Source organism: Drosophila tropicalis, unplaced genomic scaffold (assembly GCF_018151085.1).
Source record: "Drosophila tropicalis isolate 14030-0801.00 unplaced genomic scaffold, ASM1815108v1 contig_4, whole genome shotgun sequence".
Taxonomy (NCBI): Eukaryota; Metazoa; Arthropoda; class Insecta; order Diptera; family Drosophilidae; genus Drosophila; species Drosophila tropicalis.
Genome location: NW_027172862.1, coordinates 1,489,118 through 1,502,797, shown reverse-complemented (window position 1 = coordinate 1,502,797; position 13,680 = coordinate 1,489,118). Strand labels below are relative to the sequence as shown.

At 39.2% G+C, this 13,680-nt stretch overlaps 1 protein-coding gene across 2 annotated transcripts in view; it reads left to right on the top strand.

The window, feature by feature from the left end:
• The first annotated feature begins 302 nt into the window (after positions 1-302).
• The window catches only part of NetB (Netrin-B), a 56,859-nt gene continuing 43,481 nt past the window's right edge, over positions 303-13,680 (top strand). For both annotated transcript variants that reach the window (XM_068285258.1, XM_068285259.1), the window contains exon 1: positions 303-2,776. In XM_068285258.1, coding sequence (XP_068141359.1) covers positions 1,132-2,776 — 1,645 coding nt within the window. In that variant the 5' untranslated portion in view covers positions 303-1,131. The remainder of the gene's footprint in view (positions 2,777-13,680) is intronic.

Sequence of the window (13,680 nt, the reverse complement as noted above, 5' to 3'; positions counted from 1 at the left end):
TTATTTATTTTTAAGCAATTTTCTAATCAATTGATCCTCTTAACAGTATGTTTAGATACATTTGCGAAATCGGCCCAAATTAAACACTTTGGCAACATTTGTGGCCAACACACAGTCAGTCACAGAGGGAATAGAAAGAGAGAGAGAGAGCGAGCGAGCTAAAGAGCGTCAGCAACAAAAAAGGTTGCCAAACATTAGCCACGACGGCAACATACAAGCAGCATCACCATCAAGCAACGCCAGCAACAGCAGCAGCATCTCTCTTCTCAGTTGTGTACAAACGTTTGCCAGGTGAAGAACAGAAAGCGGCGCAAGCCAAAAAACCCATTTGTTTAACGAAAACGAAGACGATAACCGAAGTTAACTTCGCCTACGCGTAAACATTTGCGTTGTTGTTGTTGTTGGTGGCACTCGCGAGTGTGTTGCCCGTTGAATTTTGTTTTTTTTTTCTTCTCGTGGTGAATTGTGAGTGTGTGTGTGCGTGTGTAGAGAAACTCAACATCCCACGATATCAGAAGCATCAGGATAATAACATTTTTTTCCGTTTTGGAGGCCAGGCAAAAAGGATTCGTGTGTGCGAATAACAGAACAACGCTGAACGTTGACCGAGTTGCAACGCAGAGCGGAAGATCTAAGAAAACAACAAGATTGTATAGCATATGCAAAGGGGCAAACAGGAATTAAGTTATCAAAATATAAACTACAAGAAGTGAGAAAGAACTGTGTGAGCCTACCTAAGCAGAGACTAGAAATATTAACCACAACAACAATAACAATTAACGATAACAACAATCAAAAAAAAAAAAAACCCGTAAACAGTTAGAAATTTCGACGGGGCAGCTGTTGCATGCCTTCGTACCAGACTGAGTGACGCCGCCGCCACCGCCGCTGCCGTCGACGACGCCGCCGCCGCGACTCGCGTGTGTGTGTGAGAGTTTGATTTTTTTTTTTTGATTTTCTTTTTTTTTTTTTTTTGGAGTTTTCTTTTGTTTTCTCCTGTGCGTTTCCTGTTGATCCTCGCGCGCGCCTCTGTGTGTGTGTGAGGTAAAGAGAAAGAGAGAGTGAGAGAGACCGCTTTGCATTGCGGGTAATTGATAACTACCACACAAAAAGTGCTCTCGAGTAGAAACTATGACCGGGCAACGATTTTATCGACTGTACTTGCCCCTGCTCGTCAGCCTATTCCTAGTTATTGGGCCGATCTCGACAGCCTCACAGCAGCAGGATCCTTGCTATTACGACGGCAAACCCCGCAAATGTCTGCCAAGTTTCGTGAATGCTGCTTATGGCAATCCCGTGATGGCATCCAGCGTATGCGGTGCCCAGCAGCCGGAACGTTATTGTGAACTTCAACGGGATGGCACTCTGGGCGAATGTCGCATGTGCGAACGTCCAAAGAGCAGCAGCAGCAGTAGCAGCGGCAACAGCCACGGAGAATCACATCGATTTGCTGCCTCTACTCTGACAGATTTGAATAATCCCAGCAATGTCACATGCTGGCGATCGGCTGGAGTGAATGTACCCCATGACCCGGATACAGCGCCACCAGATAATGTCACATTGACGCTGTCGCTGGGCAAAAAATACGAGCTAACTTACATATCGCTTTCGTTCTGCCCGAAAGCACCAAGGCCCGATTCTTTGGCCATTTACAAGAGTTCTGATTTTGGCCAGACCTGGCAACCCTTTCAATTCTATAGTTCACAATGCCAAAAGTTCTATGGTCGCCCGGATCGGGCCAAAATAAGCAAGTTCAATGAACAGGAGGCACGTTGCATGAACTCTCAACACGATGCCGGCGGTGGGGGAGGAGGAGCTCAAAGATTTGCTTTCAATACCCTCGAAGGACGTCCGTCGGCCAATGATTTGGATTCTTCACTGGTTCTTCAGGATTGGGTCACAGCCACAGATATCCGTGTTGTCTTCCATCGCCTGGAATTGCCGCCACAACTTCTTCTACTCAATCGCGAGAAGATGAGAAGCAAAAATGCCAATAGTTTTAGCGATGAAATGGATGAGGAAGAGGAACTTGAACTGGACGATCGGGATGATGATTACGATTACAATTTACAAGATAATGACAGCAGTGTCGGCCATTACGATGAGGAGGAATATGAAGAGCCCAAAAAACATCTCGAACTAGAGGATGATCTTCATTTGGATTATGCCAATGATGGTGGACAAACCGATAATGGTGCCGGGGGAAAGCGTTTAGCCAAACATAAGGAAAAACAACATTATCAAAGTAAATTACCAGCCACAAGTTCGACCACTCCATCACCAGGACAAGCCGGACCACCCGGATCGCCAACGGATGCAGCAAAGACCACACCATCTGTTGGCCCCGTCAGCAAACAGCAGCATCAGCAGCAGCAGCAGCAACAATCGGGAGCAATTGCCACCCTAAAATCTGTTAGCATTGACGATTCTCCCTCGATAACGCAGCATTATGCCGTTTCCGATTTCGCCGTCGGCGGACGTTGCAAGTGCAATGGCCATGCCTCCGAGTGTGTGGCAACTATTGCCCCTGCCAGCCATTCCCATTTGCACTCTAGTGATCCCTCGGATGATGTCCAAGATGATGATATGCCCGTTCACAGCCATTTCAGGCGACTACCATCTGTCGCCTCATCAAACACAGCGCTCAATGCCAAACTGACAATGACCTGTGCCTGCAAACACAATACGGATGGACCCGAATGCGAGCGATGCAAAAATTTCTACTTCGACCGTCCCTGGGGGCGAGCAACCGACAGTGATGCCAACGAATGCAAGAGTGAGTATCCACTAAATGTAACCATTCTAAGAATACCATCAACCTCATCCCAATTCTAATTGGGAGCAGGCCAGAGCCATAAATTAGTTGCCCGTGACACGCGTCCAAAAAATATATATACATATATATCCTTAAGCCTCTAACGGCGTTCACCAACAAAAATGTTCCCCCATCTCCATACGCATTTGTTTCTTTGATTAATTTTTTGGACTACAAAGAGAAACGACCGACAACAAAAACAAAGACAACAAAACAACAAAAAGGAGAACAAACACACACCAAAAACCAAGTTAATCGCTAGTTATTTATGGTTCCCTGTATGTTCCATGTATTTATGAGGGTGGAAGGATTCAAGGTGAGGAGTGACAAATAATTGGTTTGTCGTCTGCCATTCGAAATCGAAAAATGTGTGGCAGCGATGGGCAAAGATGATGGCATAAATGACCCGCTGACTTTGACAACACAAATATGTGCAAAAGTGGATAAAGTACGCTAAAGGACGACTGTCGACATAGGGACAAAAGTATCTGCATTCCGAATGTAGAAAAGAGAAGGCATTCAAAGTGTTGAATGCACAACAAAACAAAAAAAAAAAATCAAACGAAAACCAACGAAGAAGAGAGCAAACTAAAGAATGTTGTATGTGGAATCGATTGCGTTACCCGATGGTCGATGGTCGATGGTCGATGGTCGATGGTCAATGGCCAATGCATTGAATTGAGTTCATTGCGGCACCTCTTCGTCCACCGCCCTCTTAGCCCCTTTCTTTCTCTTCAATACCTCTGTGGGAGGGAGGCATGCACACAATGCATGCAATTGAAAACGGCACTCGAATCGAGCGCCAACAAACAGGAACAGAGTAGAACGGAATCATCTAGAACACAGAACGAACTCTCTGTCTACCCAAAATGGCAATGGGCACATCATTGATGATGCTGATGACCATGAAAAGAACTCTTCAACTCTCGAGTATTACGAATGGGGTTGAATCGGCAAAACTCTACGACTTGACCTTTATTGGGAAGACAAAAACATGAAAACGTTAAAGTGAGGCAGGTTAAAATAATAATGATTTAACTTTCTCTAACTAAATCAATTTCATTGACAAATAGTTTCAAACATAAAGAATAAAAACTTCCTTAGAAGAGTTTTCTTTACATCCGATATTCAAAAGAAACATCTACCCATGTAAAGCAGAAAAAACCATAAAGGGCCATTTAATATCGTATCATCTATTTCAATGAACTTTCAACCATCAATAAATCTTTAGACTTGTAAGAAACTTATAGAGAATCATCAAGAGTAATAAGTAAATTACTTTACATATTCATAGCACAGATGATTTTAATTATAGTTTTTACTCGATCATCAATATTAAGTAACCTCAGATCAGAGAATGGCATAAGAATTTTCTTATTATTTAATATACACTGAGTAGAATAGAATCATCTAGAATAAAAGGATAGGAGAAAAGGAAGGCAGAGAGAAAACTGTCAGATCTGTATTTTTAATATTTATCATTAAAATATTTATATAATTTGAAAGAAAACATTCCATGATTGGTTATTCTTACACCTTGATAAAATGTTATTGCTAATTTCGAATGGAAAGCAAGACAAAGTGTTGCCAAATCTGAAATTTGTTGCTATCACAGTAAGCCAAAGTCCCATCGATTAGCATTTTGATTAGTTAGATAAGAGGAATTGAATTTGTCCTAAGCTTTATGGGCTTAAATCTGAATTAGTTTCGTTACCTTCATTTCAAATGCAACGAAACAACCGGCAACAAAATACCCTGTTTGTGTGGGAAGGAAAGGCAACAAAAAAAAACCCAACACACACACACACACAGACACAACAAGCGCCGGTCCGAGGCAAGTGATAAAAATATTTATGTTGAGCAAAAGTCCAAGCGACGGCTTGAAACATTTGGTCTGCCGGACTCGCGGCCATCCATTATGCAGTAGCAGTAGCAGTTCCCTTTCCCTGCCTACCAACTCCTTCATCCAACTATACGCCCACGCGAGAACCCTTCCCTTTGGGTCTTCATCTTCTTCCTTTTTTTTTTGTGTTGTGTTGTCGGCTACTGGAAACCCGGCAAGATTTACGTTTGTAAAGCAAAAAGCTGAAGCTGAAGCAGAATCGAAGTAAATATTGAAAGAGAAACGCGAAATGTTCGGACAATAATACAATTTTTGTTGGTCTACCTGCCACACAGCGTGGCACTGAGTCGTGTGGCTTATCTCCAAGGTTTCCCCAACCATTCTCCCCTCTCTCTCTCTCAGCATACTGAATTCTCTTCCAACTCATTGAGTCGCACATTAATATTTAGATTTGCTTTATTCACCGGCAATTTGTTTCGATTTCGGTTGCACAGTTATTCCACTACTGAAACCGAAACTGAAACTGAAACAGAGAGAATTCTTTGCTTCCCCCGAGAACAGAATATCAGGCACTGGCACAGTGGTATAAAACTATAGGGTTATTTGGGGAAAAATATTGAACTGTATGAATTTAATTGTGGAAAATATAATGTAAAATGTACAAAGCCTAAGTTTAATTATTTTTGAGCCACTGTGCGGATGTATGTATAACTCCCCAACGTATCGCAGCATGTCGCGTGGTTTGCCCCGCGGGCTTATACACAATTTTTTTTTTTCGTGTTGTTGTTGTTGTGCTTCTTTTGGTCTCTGGGGCCGAGTGAAGCGCATCTAATGTGCGCCATCTGTTAAATTTTTGGGCTGCAATCGAGAAATGTGCGATACCCGAAAAACCCGAGACAGAAATGGAAAAACGGGAACGGGAATGGAAATGGCAATGAAAACCAAAACCAACAAACCAAAGGGCATTGATGGACACTACTAAAGCGGACAGGGACAGCAATGCACACACACACACACACACAGAGATAGATAAATAGCGAGAGGCAGAGAGAGAGAGAGAGGTATAGAGACAGGGTCAGAAACACTCCATTGAGATTTTATTTCTTTATTACATTTATTTTCAGTGTTCTCTGCATGATTTTCATATGTTTTTTCGCCCTTACCCTTCAGCGAGGGTTGACTGTGCTAAAGGGGGTAGTCCGCGATCGGGGGAGTAACTGTGTGAGTGCGGCTGAGACTAATTCGTTGCGTTTACAATTTGCAAATACCAAAGCCATCGTTTCACCCAGCAACCGTAATCCTAGACAGCTGTGCGCATTTAACAAATCCTTACTATGTGGATGGGGTGCGGGGGGCAGGTGGTCAAGGGATGTAGTGGGTGGAGAGTGGCTACAAACTGACTTGCAACTATTTGTGGGTTAGTTACCGGTTTAATGTTTCTCATGGTTAGTTTTTCTCTTTTCGTTTTTTTTTTTTTTTGCCGCCACAGTTAAATTGTTGCACATGCTGCAACACAAGAAGCAAAACGTTTCAGATTGGAAAACCCTTTTTATGCAGACCGCAAGAAAAACAGAAAATGAAACACCAACAAGGAAGAAAGAAAGAAAAATGCAACAATTTATTGCACAACCCACAAAAACAAAAAAAAAAATAGACCAACACCAACAAGAACAACAGCCAGAATAACGGATAGAAAAATTCCACTGGCAGTTTATTCCTTCTGGTCCATGTTGTTGGCGAGCCTGAAAGTATGCAATGTAAAAAAAATACACACACACATACATATATATAAAATCTATATAAAAGGAAAAACTTGGCAAAATGCGATAGAGAACAAGCAAAAAGCACGAACGGGAGTGAGAGAGAAAAAGAAAGGAGAGTGTGAGAGCCAACGGAATGGGTTTATATGGTAGAGTGCATAATGAGTGTCCTTTGTATAGTGCAAGGACTCGAGACTGTACTTAATTTACATGCCGTCCAAAACGCCGACGCCAACGCCGACATTCGTTGCCGACGCCTGAGGAAGAATGGAATGTTGTGGCAAAACTAGAGTATGGGCAAGAACTCGGTTTATGGATGTGATTTTCGCTATTTAGTTGTTATTATTGTGCCAAGAGCAAGGGTTTTTCAAAATTAAAAAAAAGGCCACAGAACAAATAGATTTTCCACATCTCTGACTCTCAAAAGAAGATATATGAAACGATAAAGTTCACAAGAGACTGGAAACTAAACAAATATAAGCTCCAAATAATTTTGAGTTGCCTGATCCTGAAGGGTTTAAGTAATGAATTCAAGTCTCCTTTGAGGTTGAATGCTTTTGTCAAAAATGCAAAAGACATTACTTTTTGTTTTACTATGATATACTTATATTCCAGTAATTGAAGTATTTCCTATCGATAATGCTATCCCATTCACTCTGCATTCATTTATCACTTTTACTTGCATTTCACTAATTGCTCTCCAGAGCATTTACTGACCATTAAATGTTTTTTTTGTTTTTGTTTTTTTTTTTTTGCAAGCAACCCTAAAAGAGATGCAGCCGTTACCAGCAACTTACCACACACACACACACACACACTCTCACATAGACACATTCTGAGCATTGTCCAGTAGTTCCAAGACTTCCGTTTAGTTCACAACAATTAGTATTTTTTTGTTTTGTTTTCGTTGCTGGCTTTTAAGTTGGCAACTTGTAACCTTGCAACCCTTCACGACTCGACTCCTACTCCACATGATAAAGACCAAAACATAGAAAAAAGAGAAAACCATTCCAGAATGTTGCATATTCTGTTTCTGACTTTTTTTCTGAGTTTTTCTCATACAATTACTTTTTAATTTGCACCAGCAACAAGCAACGCATCACGACAGCAACAGAACTTACCACGCCCACTTGACAGCCCTAGCAGCTACTTGTCTTACATTGCCAACTCATTTTTAAGTTTTTGCTTTATTTGTAAATCTAGGCTTCGAGGTTTTTATACCCTCTAAATAATCTTCAGTTTGTTCTTTTTAAAAATTGCCAGGATTACTTTATATTGGTATTTGAGAGGTTGTAGTTTCTGTTACTATAAATGAAATCAGTTACTTACCCTTTTATTTTAACTGGTTCAAGTCAATTAAGTTTAATCGAAATAATCCTTTATATATAGATCACTTTGCTTTATTCTTTTGATTTGTCTGCAAGAAGATTATTTTCAATTAGTGTAGATAAAACTGAAAGAAAAGAAAGAAATTGGATTTAATTAAGTCAGTTTAACTGAGTCTTCTTCTTCCACAATTAATATGTTGAATTCGATGTTGATAATATTCAAGGACACTCTGTGGTTAAGTACTTTACCTAAAAAGACCTAACAAATCAGTAAAGTCTCTTGAATCCAGTAAAAAGATGGCAGGATAGCAAGGCTCTTTAATAACTTGATCTATCCAACTAAACGATTTAAAGAACATTTTGTAAGTTTATTATGGAAATCAATATGCCTGCTGGCTGAAGGGTATCAAATTGTTTTACACACAGATCAACGCAACTGTTGAGCTAAACGTGGCTTTTCAAGCACTTTTTTTCCGTTGTGGTTTCTGTGGTCTTGTTGTGGTTCGCCTTCGCCCACGCGAATCTTTGATTTTTTTTGTTCAACCCATATGGAAGTGGTTGCCTCGCCCTGACCACCGTATCGTGCGTTCTCTCCTCTTTGCTGCCAACGTATCGAGTCATGTTTTTTATGGTTCTGTTTTTGGCTTTATAATTTTTGCTGTTGCAGCTGTGGCCAAAAAGACCAAAAGAAGCAAAAAGCAAAAAAATAAAACCAAAGAAAAGAAAAAACCGAGACACTTCAAAGTGATTTGTTTTGTTTTTTGGGTTTTTGGTTTTCTATGGTTTTTTTTTTTTTTTTTTTTTTTTGGCATTTTGGGAAGTTGCTCCAATTAGTTGAAAAAAATTTAAATTGTAATTTTATGGCAATAGCAACAACAACAACATTTAGAAGTAGAAGTAGACAATCTGGCCAAATGTAGCCACTGACCACCAACCAAATGGAGCAACAAAATTGTTTTGCTACATTTTCTTATATACATTTTTTGTGTGTGTTTTGCGCATTTTTCATTTCTCATTTTGGCTGCCAATTTTGATGGCGGACTGTTAGCAGCGTCTCCTTGTTTCTCCTCATGGGTATGCAATTTATTACTCTATATAAATATGGAATACCCTTAACAACAAAAAGAAAACATGTTGCTGTTGCTCTTGTACAAACATATTTAAATTAATTTTTACGCTTTTCAGTTTTATTCCAGAGTTCAAAATTCAAAAAATGTTCAGTTTCATTTTACGTGTATTTTGGTGCTTGTTTTATACCCTCTACATAAAAGGTTATATTAGGCTGCTAGAATAAGTTGGAAACTCAATGACTATAAAATGTTATGCCAAAAATTACTTAAATTTCCATTTATTCATCCTCAATTAAATCGCGAATCTAAAAGATTTGAAATTTATGTTTTCAAATGATAATGGGTATATGCAAAATTCGTGTTATTTAAGTTTGATGTTTTATACTTTGTTTTTCAAATTGTTTTTGTTCTTCTTTCTGTTCCAACAAAATGTTTGTTTTACTTCTTGTTTTGTTTTCGTTTTGCAAAGTGCCTGCCCTCCTGCCCATGGGGTTTACTCAGGGTTGAGTTTGCCCATGGTAAAAAAGAAAGGGAAGGAAATTGAGAAGGGATCGTCTTGCTAATTCATTTTTGGCCTCAGACATAGCCAAAAACACAGAGCAAAAGAAAGTGAGAGAGAGAGGTGGAGAATATTCCAAATTCTTAATTTATTTTTAAAGTATGTGGTATCACCTCAATTATTATTGAATGTTTTAACTTGATACCGATAAGAAGTAAAGTTGTAGAAGACATATTAAAATGTTCATTCATCAATTACTTGTCATTCTTGTTGACAAGGTAAACGGAAACCTAGTCCTTTCCCCAAATATATTGATTATTATATGGATTGATATTCATCTGTTCATACTTTTTAATCAATTTGATTACTATTCATAATAACACTTAATGTATTCACATTTTATACGCTACTGAATTGTGTTTATATTACGGTATCTAAAGGACAAATCATATAGAGGGTCACATTTCTATCTAAAAGGCCTTTGAATATATTAGAATACGAGTGTATATGAGTATATCCGAAAGAGTGTATATGGTAAGGATATAAAGAGTAAATTATTTGCAGATTAGTTGCTTTTATAAGATTATTCACTTGTTTCTATTCATAATTCATTGATAAATTTTGCAGTGCATTCAATTGTCGTTGTTTTTGGTTTTTTTGTTGTGTTTCTACAAGGAAATTCCTATGTTTCATATTTCCTTGGAATTCTTTTCATTTGCATTGAGCTGTGCAAATTAAATTGCAAGTGTGTGTGCACTCACTCGCACTCATAACTCATACTCTTACTCATACTCATTCATATATTCATTCATTCCGTCGCTGCCATTGATAAAGCTTTCTCTTTTACGCTTTTTTGCTCTCTGTCTCTCGGTTTTAGACAAAAAAAAAACGAAACCCTTGCAAACAAAGCCGCCGACACCGTCAAGAGATTGAAAAATTCCAACAGTTGTTGTTTATTTTTATGCTATCCCTTTGCATATGCCATATATACATTCATACATACATATAGAGCCTCTAACCCTCTTTTAACTGACCCCCATATGGTCCCCCATCATTTGCTTCACACATTCCCATCCATTCCTTCACACACACACATGCTGCTTGTGCTTGTGTTTAGCTGCAAATTGCAATTAGTGTTGACTTATGTTGGCAATGCTTCTGCTTCCTTTTTGCGCTTTTATCCTGTGTATGTTTCTGTATCATCTTCTTCTTTCTCGTCTCGTTTGCTCCTTCGTGTTTGGTCGTGTGCTAGTTTTAGTATCGCTGAGTTTAGTTTCACTAGCTCTTTTACGTATATCTAGCCCTTTTCCTCCAACACTGTCTATGAAAATGCAATTTTGAGGTTTACCCCGAAAATAGATCAGAATAAAAGCATTTCTCTCTCTTTCTGTCTCTTTTTCTCATTTTATTGCGGCAAGCTTCTCGTCTCTCTTGTTTCTCGTATTTGTGGCATGGGGACCTCCAAAAAAGCCATCGTCCAGGCGGCATTTTAATTGCCAAATGCTTTGTTCTATGCCGAAAAACAGGTAACACAAACAACAACAACAACAACTATTGCGATTACATTGCAAAAATGTTTGGCCAGTAGATTTTTCATCTCCACTAACCTCCTCGCATTCTCCGTCTTTTGGGATTTTTAGTTCTGTGTGCTTGGTTTTCTATTTGCTGTTGTTTAGAGGCCGCCACAGAACTTCATTTAAAAGCAATTTTCATAGCAATCTGGCCAAAAAAGACTTTACAGCGCGGTGAGTTGTGTAACCAAGGTGAGGGGAGGGGAAAATGAAAGGATGGTGGGGATAGAAGAAGGCCTCAGATGAGAATAGTTACAAATCGAATACGCTGTCGCTTACAATGAGATTCACATAAATTTAAAGGCACGAAAAAACTATTAAAGCATTTTGTTGTTGTTGTTAATGAAGAAAAATAGCTGGAAAGTGAGAAAAGAAGGGGTTGGAAAACGTTATTGCAAAAATTCAGAAGCACTTTCATACACACACATGTGTGTGTGTGTGTGTGTGTGAGTGTTTTAAACATTCGAAAGTTGTTGATTTTTATTATACTCTAACTAAAGATCTTCTACCATTGATACTTTAGTATTGTTACTAAAGTAAATTAAATCAAGAAATTAAATTGTACACTTTCTGAGAAACTAAATGAAAAGATTTTCTAGAAAATTTAGAAAGTTCTTAGAAATACATAGGTAGGAAATTGGCGTTAAACAAACACCTAAATAGGGACTTATCGAAAGGTAATCGATGTGTCTATAAGGAAAGTCTAATGAACTGGAAATGTCTAATGTTTTCTAATCAGAATGTAAGATTTATATTTAGCCAATATTGGCAAGACACCAAAATGAAAGCTTTACAAAGATTATGTTGAAATTGTTGTTGATGCTACACACTCTAACATTTCAAACGGGTAACATGGGGATTTCAAATTGTAATACTATAATAGTTGACACTTTAACCCTTGTGGTACTCTTTTGTGGACACTTTGTGTAGAACTGAAAGCTCTAAGCTCATTACATTTTAATTAGCTGTAAGACCAAATCCAAATGCAATGTTCTTTTTAAAAACACTCAATTATTAAACCGATATCAAATTAGTGGAACTAAAAATTCGTTAGACGTTCGAAATAAGTAAAACGAATGATAGCCCTCTCTGTTTTGTGAATTGATGAGTTAGCCAGCTTGAGTTCCAAAGTTCCACTTTACGATGCAGAATTTCCCGAGCTGCCACCATTCTTAAATGGCTTGTATGTGAGTAAGTGAGTGTGTGTGTGTGTGTGTGTGTGTGTGTGTGAGTGCGTGTGTGAATGCTTACAACGAAACAGCAGGGAGTCAATGTCGAGAGTGAATGTATCTCGAATAGATTCACAAATTAATTCTCCAAGCAACTTGTAATGGCTTTCCCCTCCCCCACTACCCTTCCTTCTCTTTTCCAAGTTGGGCAGTGGGAGAAAAACAGACCGGATGGTCGGGAAAACGTTGCCCGAGTGGGAGGAGGGGGAGTTGTTAATAACTTGCTGCGATTTGTTGCCTGTCTGTTTGGCTGTCTCTTCTATCCCTCCGCAACCAAAAAGTAAAAAGTGTTAATTACTTCCAATTGGAATTTTTGTTTCAGTTTAGTTTATAATATTTCAACATATTTTTGTCGTCATGCGGAGGGGATGAAAGAACTAAACGAAAAGTGAGCTATAAACTAATAAAGACTTTTAACACAAAAACACTTAAATGCAAGGGCGGAGATGTCTGTGTGTGTGTGTTGTGCGGTATGGGAGGTGTGGCTTTTTAGGCGCCACAGCATTTTTAATGGCCATCATTTCTTTTGTCTATTTCGGTTACATTTACAGCATTTTCTGTTGCAATTTGAAGACCTTTTCTTTCATTTGGCTTGCTTTGTTTTGTTTGTTTTTTTTTTTTTTTTTTTTTTTTTTTGCCCCTCATTTGTGTGTGTGTTGAATTGCATGTGGTCAGCTAGGTCAAGGGAAAACCAAGGATAGAATGGGATAGGGTAGAGCAGAGTTGGTAAAAAGGCAGTTAAAAACGGTTGGGAAAACGCGCGAAAGCGTAGCCATTGACTGCAAAATGAAAAGCCAGGCAAATAAAAGCGTCCAAATGGTCATTCAAGGGGTGAAGAGAGGTAGTCAGAGGGGTAAGACGACGGGGGAAGGGGCAATGAAAGCACAGATTCGATTACAGTCAGTGAGTGAGCGGAATGCCATAGCGGTCGAAAGCCGAATGAGGAATGGTGCATCATGGCCAGAGATGGAGAGGAGAAGCAGGAGGAACAGCAAGAGGAAGTGGAGGCTGGTTCTGTAGAATAACCGCAGAATCATGCAAAAGCATTTCAGTTTCCATTTCCCTTTTTTACAGTTTTTCCTCTTCTTTGGGGTTCTTTATTTTTCTTCTTTTTTTCCCATTGCCATACCGTAGTTTTTGCTTTAGGGTATTCGCTTTGACTTGCGCCCAAGGGCAGGCGATGCAGGAGGTAAGGTGCGACAAGGGGACTGGGCTGGGCTGGGTGAGTTGGCACTGCGTCTCGTTGCACTTCATTGAGCCGTGCAAGTGTTAAAAGTGTAGCAAATTGCGTGGTTTTTATGCCAATGACTGAACAAAAAACAAAAAAGGAACCCCAAAACAGAGAGAGAGAGAGAGTGTGTGAAAGAGAGACAGAGAAAGAGGAAAGAGTGTGAGAAATCTTACTGCTGACAGCCTTGTCATAATGACGAATAGTCCCTATCCCAAAAGTCTATCATCCATTTGATTTATAATAGTCAGATGCCCTTGCCAAACAGGGTATACATATAAACTATATACATATAACACTTACTATATATCTCTGAACGACTTTCTTCTCTCTATTG